The sequence below is a fragment of the Geotrypetes seraphini genome, chromosome 5 (genome assembly GCF_902459505.1).
Source record: "Geotrypetes seraphini chromosome 5, aGeoSer1.1, whole genome shotgun sequence".
NCBI classification, from domain to species: domain Eukaryota; kingdom Metazoa; phylum Chordata; class Amphibia; order Gymnophiona; family Dermophiidae; genus Geotrypetes; species Geotrypetes seraphini.
Genome location: NC_047088.1, coordinates 13,130,056 through 13,142,338, shown reverse-complemented (window position 1 = coordinate 13,142,338; position 12,283 = coordinate 13,130,056). Strand labels below are relative to the sequence as shown.

Below are 12,283 nucleotides of genomic sequence, written 5' to 3'. Positions count from 1 at the left end.
CAAGAGAGAAGATTTAGGGAGAGATAATATACCAACGTCATACAGATCACAGCGAGGCCATGTCGGAGCTCGGCGGCTTCCCCTCAGTCCAGCAGCAAGGTGGCTCTCGCTCCCCCCCCCCTCCCCCCACTCGCTCACTGGCAGCCCCCAAGCGATCGGGCGCAGAACTCCATTCAACGGGTGCCCAGGAAGAACATGAGGATCACGTTGACGAGCAGCAGGAGCACGATCACAGCGAACACCACCACCGTTTGCACGTCCAAGGTCATGGTGCAGTGCAGGACGCTGTACTGGTCGAGGTGCGGGGCTGGCACGGTCTGAGCTGTCAACCTTTGCTCTGCCAGGCTGTCCATGCATCCACCATGGTAGAAAGGAAACAGGCGGGGGGAGGGGCAAAAAAAAAAACACCACCACCCTGTCACCGGCTGAGGCTGGGCGACGGGCGCTGGGCTGCTGCCTGCTCTGTGCCAGGGAGCGGCAGCCCGGGCGAGTCCTTGCGCATACTAAGCAGCTCCCGCCGCGGCCAGGCAGCGCGGGCACCGGGGCTGTCAATCAGCAGGCAGGATGAGCACAGAGCAGGGGAAGGGATGAGTCCCTGGCAGGCAGCAGGTGGCACGCATTTTATTTTAACAAACCAATAACCAGCTTCTGGCTGCTGCGTTTAAAAAAAAAAAAACCCAAAACAAAACCAGGAGTGGATTGAGGAGGAGGGGGGCCGGGGCTCTTCTGGGCAGGAGAAGCACTAGAGACTCCTTCCCCTCCCCCTTTCTTCCCATGCATGACCATGAGAGACCTGCCTTCGTTCAAGTGCTGGCCCTCTTGCGCCTTTAAATCCTGCAGAAAATGGATTGCCTAGTGGGGGGTTTTCACATTTCGCTCTCTTGTGCTCTCAAGAGCTCGAACTGACCCGGGAGGACCCACAAGCTAAGGGGCCCTTTGACTAAAAATCATTCTGGAACAAGTCTGACATTTGCTGGGCAAACTGCAGTGCAAAATAATTTTCCCATGGGGGGAGGGGGGTGGCATTTCTGTGCTAATCAGTTGCCTACGCCCATTACCAAACACTACTTAGCAGAAGGTTAGCATAATGGGTGGCAGTAAGGACTCATGTGCTAATTTGTGTTATCCGATGCCCTGAATTAGAAAGTAGAAAAATCAGCCATTTTCCCACTTTATAGGTGAAGTCATGGAGGGTTAAGTGACTTTTCAAGACCACAAGAAGCAGCGGTGGAATTTGAACGCTGGCTTCATTGATCTCAGCCCACAGTGCTAACCTCTAAGATACTCCTCTTACCAGTGGCATATTAAAGGGGGGTGGGTGGAACGCCCTGGGCACCATTTTGGTGGGGGTGCTGTCACCACTCCCCCCCCCCCAACACACACACCTCTTTACTCTGCACCAGTGCGAGCAACTTCTCAGGCTTGCCACTCACACTGACCTGGCTCCCGTCTGAAATCACTTGGCCATGAAGTGACGTCAAAGGGAAAGCCAATGCGGGTGCAAGCAGCAGGCTAGAGAAGCTGCCCACGCTGGCAAAGATGTAACGAGGTAAGGGAGGGGGAGGGAGGGCGTAAGTGTGGCGGGGGGGGCATGGAAGGAGCAGGGGGGGTGGAGAGTAGGGTGTGGGGGGGTGCGCCTCCTACCCTTGCTACGCCACTGCCTCTTTCTACAAACATAGGAGCCAAAGTTTCAAAATGATGGGGGAGGGAGGGGTGCTAGACCCAATGGAAATTATCTCTCCTAGTTCAATATTAGGGGTGTGCAACCACCTACAGAGCTGACTCCTATGAAGTAATAAAGCGCATCCAGGCAGGACCCGTTCTATCTGTCCCTGATCACCACTGCAACCATTTTGAACTGGGGAGCCTCTTCCTGAGAGATCAACGTCTTTCCACGCAGCACAAACTGAAGGTCGGAAAGGCAGACCCTCAGGCTGGAAGCAGCATCGCCTTTATTAGATCCAAACACACCTCCTGGCTGCTTCATGAATCAGACCTTGAGCCTCCTCGCCTATCCCACATTCCACCACTAGAGGCGTAGTGGCCCCCGCTCTTCCCCATCACATGCCCCCTCCCGCATACCTCTTCTCCCTTACACCCTCCCCCCTGCATGCCTCTTCAAAAGCTTTGGCACCAGCGAGCGGCGTCTCCAAGCCCAGCTCACCCTCCGACATCACTTCCTGTCCTGTGACCAGGAAGTGACATGAGAAGGAGAACTGAAGCCAGCAGAAGCAGCAACTAGGAGATGCCGCTCACTGCCGCCAATGATTTTGAAGAGGCGGTTGGGCGGAGGGTGATAGGCATGATGGTGCCCAGGGCCCCCCCCCCCTCACTATCCCTCTGTCCATCACCAAGCTATCGCCTCAGTGTGTTCTAACTTAATCCCTATGGGCACCTCAGAACCAGGACAGGAGGGTCAGCGACTCAGCACAGCCCACTGTGCTTCATGCCTCTCGAAAAACATAAAAACGAAACAGTTTAGTGCCTTCCTTGTGAGCTTCTTAGAAGAAGAACTGAAAATCACTTCCAATTGGTTGTTTCCACTCCACCTTTGAGCTGGTGATTAGAGCGGATATTCTGTGACTCTATCCAATTAAGAGCCGCTGAATACACCCAGATAACCTCCGAGCTATTTAAATTAGCTAGGAGCTTCTCCTGCCATTCAAATCACTTTGAATATCTACAGTATATACTGTATTTCCCCATATATAGGTCACGGCCTATATATGGGCTTTGCAAGCCGGCACAGTAGGTGCAGCTTGCAAAACTGGGGCGGCCTATACAATTTAAAAAAAAAAAATCATTCCCCCTTACCTCCCTCGCTGGACTCGCGCTCCTCAATTCGCGTCAGGGCAGGGCAGGAGAGATCTTTTTGACCCTCCCACCGTGAGACTGACCTACCTCCGCTCCAAGGCCTCCTAAAGAAGCAGGGGTCCGATTTTTTCAGCAAATCAGGCCGCATTAGTGTCAGGGATGGAGTCAGAGAGTGTCAGGGACATTCGGGGGGGGGGGGAGCTCGACGACTTCGGGGATCGATCTTAACTAGGGCTTATATTCAGGGTAGGGCTTATATTAGGAGCATCTTTAAAAATCATGCTAGGGCTTATTTTTTGGGGAAACAGAGTAATTAGGATGTGCGTGGGTCCAAATCTGAGCAACCTGTACAGAATCCCAGGGCATTTACACACCTTGAAGGTCTTGCTCACTTCTGCAGGGATAATCACGTGTCTGGTGTTTCCATTTCTGCTTAGCGCAAGGATCTTGTTCAGGCCTAAACGACGCTTTCCTTGACTGCAGGGCTAACTAATCAACAGTCCGTCATCTAAAACCCCTCCAGGCACACAAGCTCATGGCCTGTTACTGTAAAACTAATTTTATGATACTCAATCAAGACTTACACTCTGCAAACATTTAGAATTAAGGTTTCATCTTTTAGCAATTATTTTTATTGCTGTTAAATTTTTCTCAAATAATTTAATTCATCCCAACTGAATAAGGATAGGGTTGGGTTTAAATTAAAAAACAGAACTGTGAGAGCTAAGGAGCAAAGTTTAATTTACCACTGGTACCACTAGGACAGAAATACCCTCAGTACACGAATGTATCTTGCGTTGAACTGTGACTGAAAACACGGAAAGTAAAGCCCCCCCAAAATCTCAAATCCCAAACAATAAATACACAGGGGTCGATTTTTTAGAGGCACTTGAACCACTGAAAAATCCTGAATCCACAACCTGTAATCTGCTCCTACAGCCTGAGATCCTTGTAATAACGGTTTCATGCCATCGACGTGGGTTCGAGTCCTAGCGACTGGATGAACATCATCAAGTTTTCGTGGCACAATAAAGAAGTAGATGGCCGGGCTTTTCTTCTGCGCAGTATAAGTTTGATGTCGCATCAAACGTGATCCTCCGCCTCCAATGTTGCGCATCTGCTGCTGCCCAGATGGGTGGTACATCACTAGTCGGACATATCCGCTGAAACTTGCCCGCCTTGGGAGACCCTGCTGGAAATGAAACTACCGACGGCATAGCTTTCAGCTTCTCAGATGCGCACAAGCCCCAGTGGCACGACAAGCCCATGCAACCGTACTCCTCTGCCCTCCAACCCAGCCAGCTGATTAACTGTTCCCCTTAACTGTATCCATGACATCCTGTTTGTCTGTTTAGATTGTAAGCTCTTTGGAGCAGGGACTGCCTTCTTTGTGATTCTGAACAGCTTTGTGTGTCTGGTAGCACTATAGAAGTAGTGTGAAGAGTTTCAGTCTTTGGGAAGCAGAGCAGAGATTGTGATGTCATAATGCCTCATTCCACCAATAAGAGCCAACCTCATCAGTGATGTCACAATAGCTTGATTGTCCTGTACTCCCCTCTGCCCACCAACCCAGCCAGCTGATTAACCCTTCCCCTCAACTGTATCCATGACATCCTGTTTGTCTGGGTCATCTGTTTAGATTGTAAGCTCTTTGGAGCAGGGACTGTCTTCTTTGTGACTCTGTACAGCGCTGTGTACATCTGGTAGCGTTATAGAAATAATTCATAGTAGTAGTGTGAAGAGTTTCAGTCTTTGGGAAGCAGAGCTGAGATTGTGATGTCATAATGCCTCATTCCACCAATAAGAGCCAACCTCATCAGTGATGTCACAATAGCTTGATTGTCCTGTACTCCCCTCTGCCCACCAACCCAGCCAGCTGATTAACCCTTCCCCTCAACTGTATCCATGACATCCTGTTTGTCTGGGTCATCTGTTTAGATTGTAAGCTCTTTGGAGCAGGGACTGTCTTCTTTGTGACTCTGTACAGCGCTGTGTACATCTGGTAGCGTTATAGAAATAATTCATAGTAGTAGTGTGAAGAGTTTCAGTCTTTGGGAAGCAGAGCTGAGATTGTGATGTCATAATGCCTCATTCCACCAATAAGAGCCAACCTCCTCAGTGATGTCACAATGGTTTGATTGTCCTGTACTCCCCTCTGCCCTCCAACCCAGCCAGCAGATTAACCGTTCCCCTCAACTGTATCCATGACATCCTATTTGTCTGGGTCATCTGTTTAGATTGTAAGCTCTTTGGAGCAGGGACTGTCTTCTTTGTGACTCTGTACAGCGCTGTGTACATCTGGTAGCGTTATAGAAATAATTCATAGTAGTAGTGTGAAGAGTTTCAGTCTTTGGGAAGCAGAGCTGAGATTGTGATGTCATAATGCCTCATTCCACCAATAAGAGCCAACCTCCTCAGTGATGTCACAATGGTTTGATTGTCCTGTACTCCCCTCTGCCCTCCAACCCAGCCAGCAGATTAACCGTTCCCCTCAACTGTATCCATGACATCCTGTTTGTCTGGGTCATCTGTTTAGATTGTAAGCTCTTTGGAGCAGGGACTGTCTTCTTTGTGACACTGTACAGCGCTGTGTACATCTGGTAGCGTTATAGAAATAATTCATAGTAGTAGTGTGAAGAGTTTCAGTCTTTGGGAAGCAGAGCTGAGCTTGTGATGTCATAATGCCTCATTCCACCAATAAGAGCCAACCTCATCAGTGATGTCACAATGGCTTGACTATCCTGTACTCCCCTCTGCCCTCCAACCCAGCCAGAGATTAACCGTTCTCCTTAACTGTATCCATGACATCCTGTTTGTCTGTCTTTTCTGTTTAGATTGTAAGCTCTTTGGAGCAGGGACTATCTTCGTTGTGACTGTACAGCGCTGCGTGCGTCTGGTAGCGCTATAGAAATAATTCATAGTAGTAATAGTAGTGTGAAGAGTTTCAGTCTTTGGGAAGCAGAGCTGAGCTTGTGATGTCATAATGCCTCATTCCACCAATAAGAGCCAGCCTCATCAGTGATGTCACAATGGCTTGATTGTCCTGTATTCCCCTCTGTTCCCCTTAACTGTATCCATGGCATCCTGTTTGTATGTCTTGGCTGTTTAGATTGTAAGCTCTTTGGAGCAGGGACTATCTTCGTTGTGACTGTACAGCGCTGCGTGCGTCTGGTAGCGCTATAGAAATAATTCATAGTAGTAATAGTAGTGTGAAGAGTTTCAGTCTTTGGGAAGCAGAGCTGAGCTTGTGATGTCATAATGCCTCATTCCACCAATAAGAGCCAGCCTCATCAGTGATGTCACAATGGCTTGATTGTCCTGTATTCCCCTCTGTTCCCCTTAACTGTATCCATGGCATCCTGTTTGTATGTCTTGGCTGTTTAGATTGTAAGCTCTTTGGAGCAGGGACTGTCTTCTTTATGACTCTGAATAGCGCTGCGTGCGTCTGGTAGCGCTATAGAAATTATTCATAGTAGTAGTAGATTGTAATAACTAAGGGATTCTTTTACAAAGCTGTGACAATTTGTTTCTATACCACACAGGAAGTGTATTTTGTGCATTGAGTTGCAGCAATGAAAAATGAGACTCCTGAAGAAGGCGCTTTTCAGTTGCCAAAACACTGGCCATGTAGCGTCCATTCGCCTACGAATAAACTTTTTTCGACGCCGTGTGATCCATCCCCGCTCTTGCCTTTGGAATGCCTTTGACGTGGGGGTTGTTTTCTGTGCTTTTAGCTGGATACTAGCGTAAGTCTGCAGTTGTGCGCCTGACTTTACGTGTGATCACTTACGCCAGATCAATGGCACGCCACTTCTAGTATTCTATAAGACGCACATGGGTGTGCTAGGCCCACTCCAACCCTTCCAGTTCCACACCCCCTTGCGCATTTTATAGAAATCCAATTACGGGCGGTTACACACATAGCTGCTAATTACTGTCAATTAGCACCATTTAAACGCAGTTATAGTCAATTATTGCTTGTTGACAGCAATTAAAAACTCATTATTAAATTAAGTTACATGCATAGCTGTCACTATTGTAAGACTTGTGTGTGCAACTTCATAGAATCAGTGATCTAAGAGGGGGGAAAGCTATTCATTTAGCGAGAGCACCATTTTGGATTCTGCGCTGGCCGGACAAGAATGAAGAGGCATGGGGCCTTGCCTGGCAACCAACTGGACCATCAGATAATGGCCCTGAAACCCTCCCTGAGGGGAGGAAGGTCTTGGGTATTGATAGAAATTTCAGGTAGAGGAGGGCTGGGATTGGGAGGGGAAGATGCAGTCGGGAGGGGGGGGAATCAGAAGAGGGAATGCTACCTGGGAGGGATAGATTAGATAGGAGGATGGTGCCTATAGCTGCATGTGCATTGGGCCCAGAAGTATCAAGCTACAAGGAGGCGAAATAACCCCAACTTAAAAGCTGGGGTTATTTTACCATTATTTTGGGCCCGTAATGTGACTCCCAGTGTATCACTGCAAGTTGCGTTAAGGTATTTGTATAGCAATGTGATACAGAATATACAGTGTCAATCTAATCTCATGGAAGCAGGTAAGAACGTTCTATCAAAATTCATCAAAATTAAATTTGGTGAACTGATGCTAAGAAAAACACCGCTAGAACTTAAAGCTGCCTTTAAGAACATAAGCAGTGCCTCTGCTGGGTCAGACCAGAGATCCATCGTGCCCAGCAGTCCACTCGCGCGGCGGCCCAACAGGTCCAGGACCTGCGTAGTAGTCCTCTATCTGTACCCCTCTATCCCCTTTTCCTTCAGGAAATTATCTAATCCTTTCTTGACCCCCAATACCATACTCTGTCCTATCACGCCCTCTGGAAGCGCATTCCAGGTGTCCACCACCCGTTGGGTGAAGAAAAACTTCCTAGCATTCGTTTTGAATCTGTCCCCTTTCAACTTCTCCGAATGCCCTCTTGTTCTTTTATTTTTTGAAAGTTTGAAGAATCTGTCCCTCTCCACTCTCTCTATGCCCTTCATGATCTTGTAAGTCTCTATCATGTCCCCTCTAAGTCTCCTCTTCTCCAGGGAAAAGAGTCCCAGTTTCTCCAATCTTTCTCTCTCTCTCTCTCTCTCCCTTTCTCTCTCTCTTTCTGTCCCTCTCTACTCTCTCTATGCCCTTCATGATCTTGTAAGTCTCTATAATATCCCCTCTAAGTCTTCTCTTCTCCAGGGAAAAGAGACTCAGTTCCTCCAATCTTTCTCTATCTCTCTCTGTCTATTTCTGTGTCTCTCCCTTTCTCTCTCTCTTGCTTTCTTTCTCTCTCTCTATTTCTCTCTGTCTCCCTTTCTCTCTTTCTGTCCCTCTCTACTCTCTCTATGCCCTTCATGATCTTGTAAGTCTCTACCATATCCCTTCTAATTCTCCTCTTCTCCAGGGAAAAGAGCCCCAGTTTCTCCAATCTTTCAGCGTATGAAAGGTTTTCCATCCCTTTTATCAAATGCGTCGCTCTCTTCTGAACCCTCTCAAGTATCGCCATATCCTTCTTAAGGTATGGCGACCAATATTGGATGCAGTACTCCAGATGCGGACGCACCATCGCCCGATACAACGGCAGGATAACTTCTTTCGTTCTGGTTGTAATACCCTTCTTGGTTATACCTATCATTCTATACGCTCTCTTTGCAGCCGCTGCGCACTGTGCCGACGGCTTCATTGTCTTATCCACTATTACTCCCAAGTCCCTTTCTTGGGTACTCTCACTGGGTACTCAAAATAATTTCTACCAATAACCAGTCTCTGGCTTGTCAGGTTTTGAAGTCGTTCTATGCCTAAATAGGTTGAAGGTGACGTATAATTCGAGTGAGGCAGAGAAGACACAGGAGGAGAGGGAGTAGAAAGGTATACTAGGGTGAGGTAATAAAGAGAACTAGGGTTACAATATACATTGAAGATAGTGAAGACTCAGTCCATGTAGGCTGCTAATTGCCAATGGAGTGTGTTGCCCCGAAGAGGAGAGTCTTCAGGGTGTTTTTTTTTCAAAATTTGAGATAATTGGGTTCAGTTTTGATAGCTGTCAGGAGGTTGTTCCAGATTTTTGCGTCGAGGAAGGTAATAAGTGTCCTGAATGACATATCGAATGACAATTTGCAGCCTCAGACAAACTTGTCAACAACGAAGAGCTTTGTGGTGATCATATCGATTCTGAATCTGCTGAGGTCAGACTTCAGTGGAGGGGCCTCCACATGCATTTAGAAACAGATCAGAAATCCATTTCAAAGTGGGCAGGTTTTCACAACAGAAAACACATAAGTTGCACGGATGAAAATCCATAGATAACTTTACATAAGAGTTCTTATGAATCTGACCTGCTATACACTCATCACCATTTAAGCACAGAGGCTATGGGGCTCATAATCGAAAGAGAAAAACTGACCTAAGTCGGCACTTGGACGAACATTGTCAAAATACGTCCAAGTGCCGATAATGAAAATGGGTTTTGGATGTATTTCTAAATGACCTAGGCCTTCATAGTTCTGCTGAACGACCATAGCTAAATGGGGCGTGTCAGGAGGAGTGTCGAGGGCGGGAGTTGGGCGGGACGTGGGCAGGCTTAGACTTAGTCGTAAAGCATGTATTATACAGCACAGGATCGACGGAACTTGGACGTTGTGACTTAGACCATTTAAAACATGGTCTAAGTCACAAAAACCCACCTAAAGTCACCAGATAAGCACTGCAAACACATAATACAGACCCCCACACATTACCATTGATCACCGACCCCCCCACCCCCATAAAAATATTAATCACAACTTGAAAATTGTGCCTCCAGAACATCAGCACCTGGCAGCCTGGCATAGGAAAGCCTAGCATGCTGCACAGAGGCTTCTTAAGCCGTCTTGGGGGTGGGTTAGGGACCCATGGAGAGGAGGACCCATGCCCTTAAGCCCCGGTAATCAGTGCATTGATAATGAAACGTGCATTTCCCTATACACCCCCAAAACCCTTTTGTACTGGCATATAAGTGGCTCCTGCAGCCATAAGGGCTATTGGAGTGGTAGATAAGTGGGTCTAGGGGATTCTGGAGGTGGTTTTGGGGGCTCACCATTACCTATAAGGGAGCTGTAGTGAGGAGAAGACATGGTGAAGTTACCCCACTATTTAGGTGTCATGTCTGGGTGTTCATGCCATCACTTTGCAGACCCCTCCCACGTCCAACAGGGCTTGTTCTAGACGTTTTTGACTTGGACGAAAAGTTGGACGAAAATGTGGTATAAAGATGGACGATTTAGCAACTTGGATGATCAGATTGACAGGACGTATACTTAGACGATTTTCGAAACGAAAAAAAAATGGGGACGTATTTTTAGAAAATGTGTCCTAAACTCCTAAGCTGTTTTTTTACTTTGGATGACTTGCGACTTAGACGAAAATGGACTTAGACGTTCCTTTCAATTATGCCCCTCCACACGTTCAGTGACCGAATTTCACTGCTGAAGATAAAACTTTTTCACCTGCCCTCACCCAGCCCCAAACAACCAGGACTATGGAATCAGTACACCTGACGTTTGACTCAACTCCTATTGATATTCGGCTTTAAATGTTTTCTTCTGGACAAAGAAATATATGTCAGTTTAAAATAATAAATTGACCATGTATTATAATGTTGCAAGTTTTTTATTTTGAGGCTGGAGTCGGAGTCAGGATATTTTTATTATATTTAACTTTGCTCAAAATTGCTTCCAATTCTGACTCCACAACCCTGCAACCTTTTTAAAAGTTATAACACTGACTATTTTGTGTTTTAAACGGCTAAAGTTTTACTTAGATCTGACCCAGATTTATTTTTTAGAAAAACTTATGTGCTTTCAAATATTGACAAAACCATGTATGAGGCGACTTCTCTATCTCTAAACCGTGCTATCACTACACGTGTACCATAGACTGGCAATGATATTAAGGGAGAAATTCTGTTACTTGGCACCTCCATTTAGATGCAACGATGCCCTATGCTATCATAGAATACTGGAGGAAAAGTCCATAGTCTGTTATTGAGAAAGACATGGGGAAAGCCACTGCTTGCCCTGGATCGGTAGCATGGAATGTTGCTACTCTTTGGGATTCTAGAATCTTGTTACTCTCTGGGATTCCGGAATGTTGCTACTCTTTGGGATTCTAGAATCTTGTTACTCTCTGGGATTCCGGAATGTTGCTACTCTTTGGATTCTAGAATCTTGTTACTCTCTGGGATTCCGGAATGTTGCTACTCTTTGGATTCTAGAATCTTGTTACTCTCTGGGATTCCAGAATCTTGCTATTCATTGAGATTCTGAATGGAATGTTGCTACTCTATGGGGTTCTGGAATCTTTTGTTACTCTTTGGGATTCTAGAATCTTGCTGTTCTTTAGGATTCTGAATGGAATGTTGCTACTCTTTGGGTTTTGGCCAGGTACTAGTGACCTGGATTGGCCACCATGAGAATGGGCTACTGGGCTTGATGGACCATTGGTCTGACCCAGTAAGGCTATTTTTATGTTCTTATGGTGTGAACCTGAATTGAAGCCCCTAAATCTGGGTGCAGCCAGTGATGCCAAGTCAATAGCATGTTTCTTATGGTATGCTATAAGTTACGCCTGTAAGTTGGAGACACGCCCAAAGCTCTCCTTGCATTTATAAACTAAAGCACTTGGATGTGACTTTAAAGAGTAGCAACTAGTGTGCCAGTTTTGGTGTCTCTGCCATGTGTAAATAACAATTAACTGTAGATATCAAGTTACACAACTGCCCTGACACATGCTTACTCAGCATTTTTGTAAAACCCCTGAATATCCGAGAGTAGCTGTAAATTCCAGCCTTGACTTCTGTAATCATAGCCATGCATTCCCCCTTCTGAAATAGCCCAAACTATGGCTCCTCTCCACATGCACATGGGTCAGTTCTACAAAGGGAGCTAGACACCTGAAATCTGTACATTAAGATAGTATTCTATAATGGCATCTGGATGCCAGATTCAGTTATAGAACTGTCAAAGTGCTGGGTATCATCCGAGACTCTTCCTTAACCTATAAAGAACAGATCAGTGCAGTGATGAAAAGATTCTTCTTCAGTTTGAGACAACTAAGAACAATTAGGTCAGTCCTAACCCAAAACAACTTCAGGACAATCAGTCAAGCAATACTACTGCCTTACCTAGACTACTGTAATTCTCTATTGAGCGGTATCACAGAAAACTAAAAAAAAACTACAGACACTCCAGAATACAGTAGCCAGACTGATACTCAGAGCCAGCGAAATGGAAAAAGCCACTCCACTCCTGAAAGAACTACATTGGCTACCAATAAAGAAAAGAACAAAGTTCAAGATGACCTGCATGACCCATAAAGCCATATACAGTGAAAACTCCCATGGGTTCGCCACAAACATCCAAGGTCATGCCTTCCTTCCTCAACTCAATATTAACGCAGAGATTCAAGATTCCTTTCCCTTCCCCTCAACAAGTCCACCGGAAAAA

The 12,283-nt window shown here is 46.3% G+C and overlaps 1 protein-coding gene across 6 annotated transcripts in view; it reads right to left on the bottom strand.

Annotated features, from left to right (window-relative positions):
* The window catches only part of ARHGEF9 (Cdc42 guanine nucleotide exchange factor 9), a 448,518-nt gene that overhangs the window by 233,078 nt on the left and 203,157 nt on the right, over window positions 1-12,283 (bottom strand). The window contains exon 1 of one of the 6 annotated variants that reach the window (XM_033946855.1): window positions 33-115. The exons of 4 other annotated variants lie outside the window; for them this stretch is intronic. In XM_033946855.1, coding sequence (XP_033802746.1) covers window positions 33-41 — 9 coding nt within the window. In that variant the 5' untranslated portion in view covers window positions 42-115. Of the gene's footprint in view, window positions 1-32; window positions 116-12,283 lie in introns of those variants that run through there. One more of the 6 variants, XM_033946857.1, reaches the window with a different exon arrangement.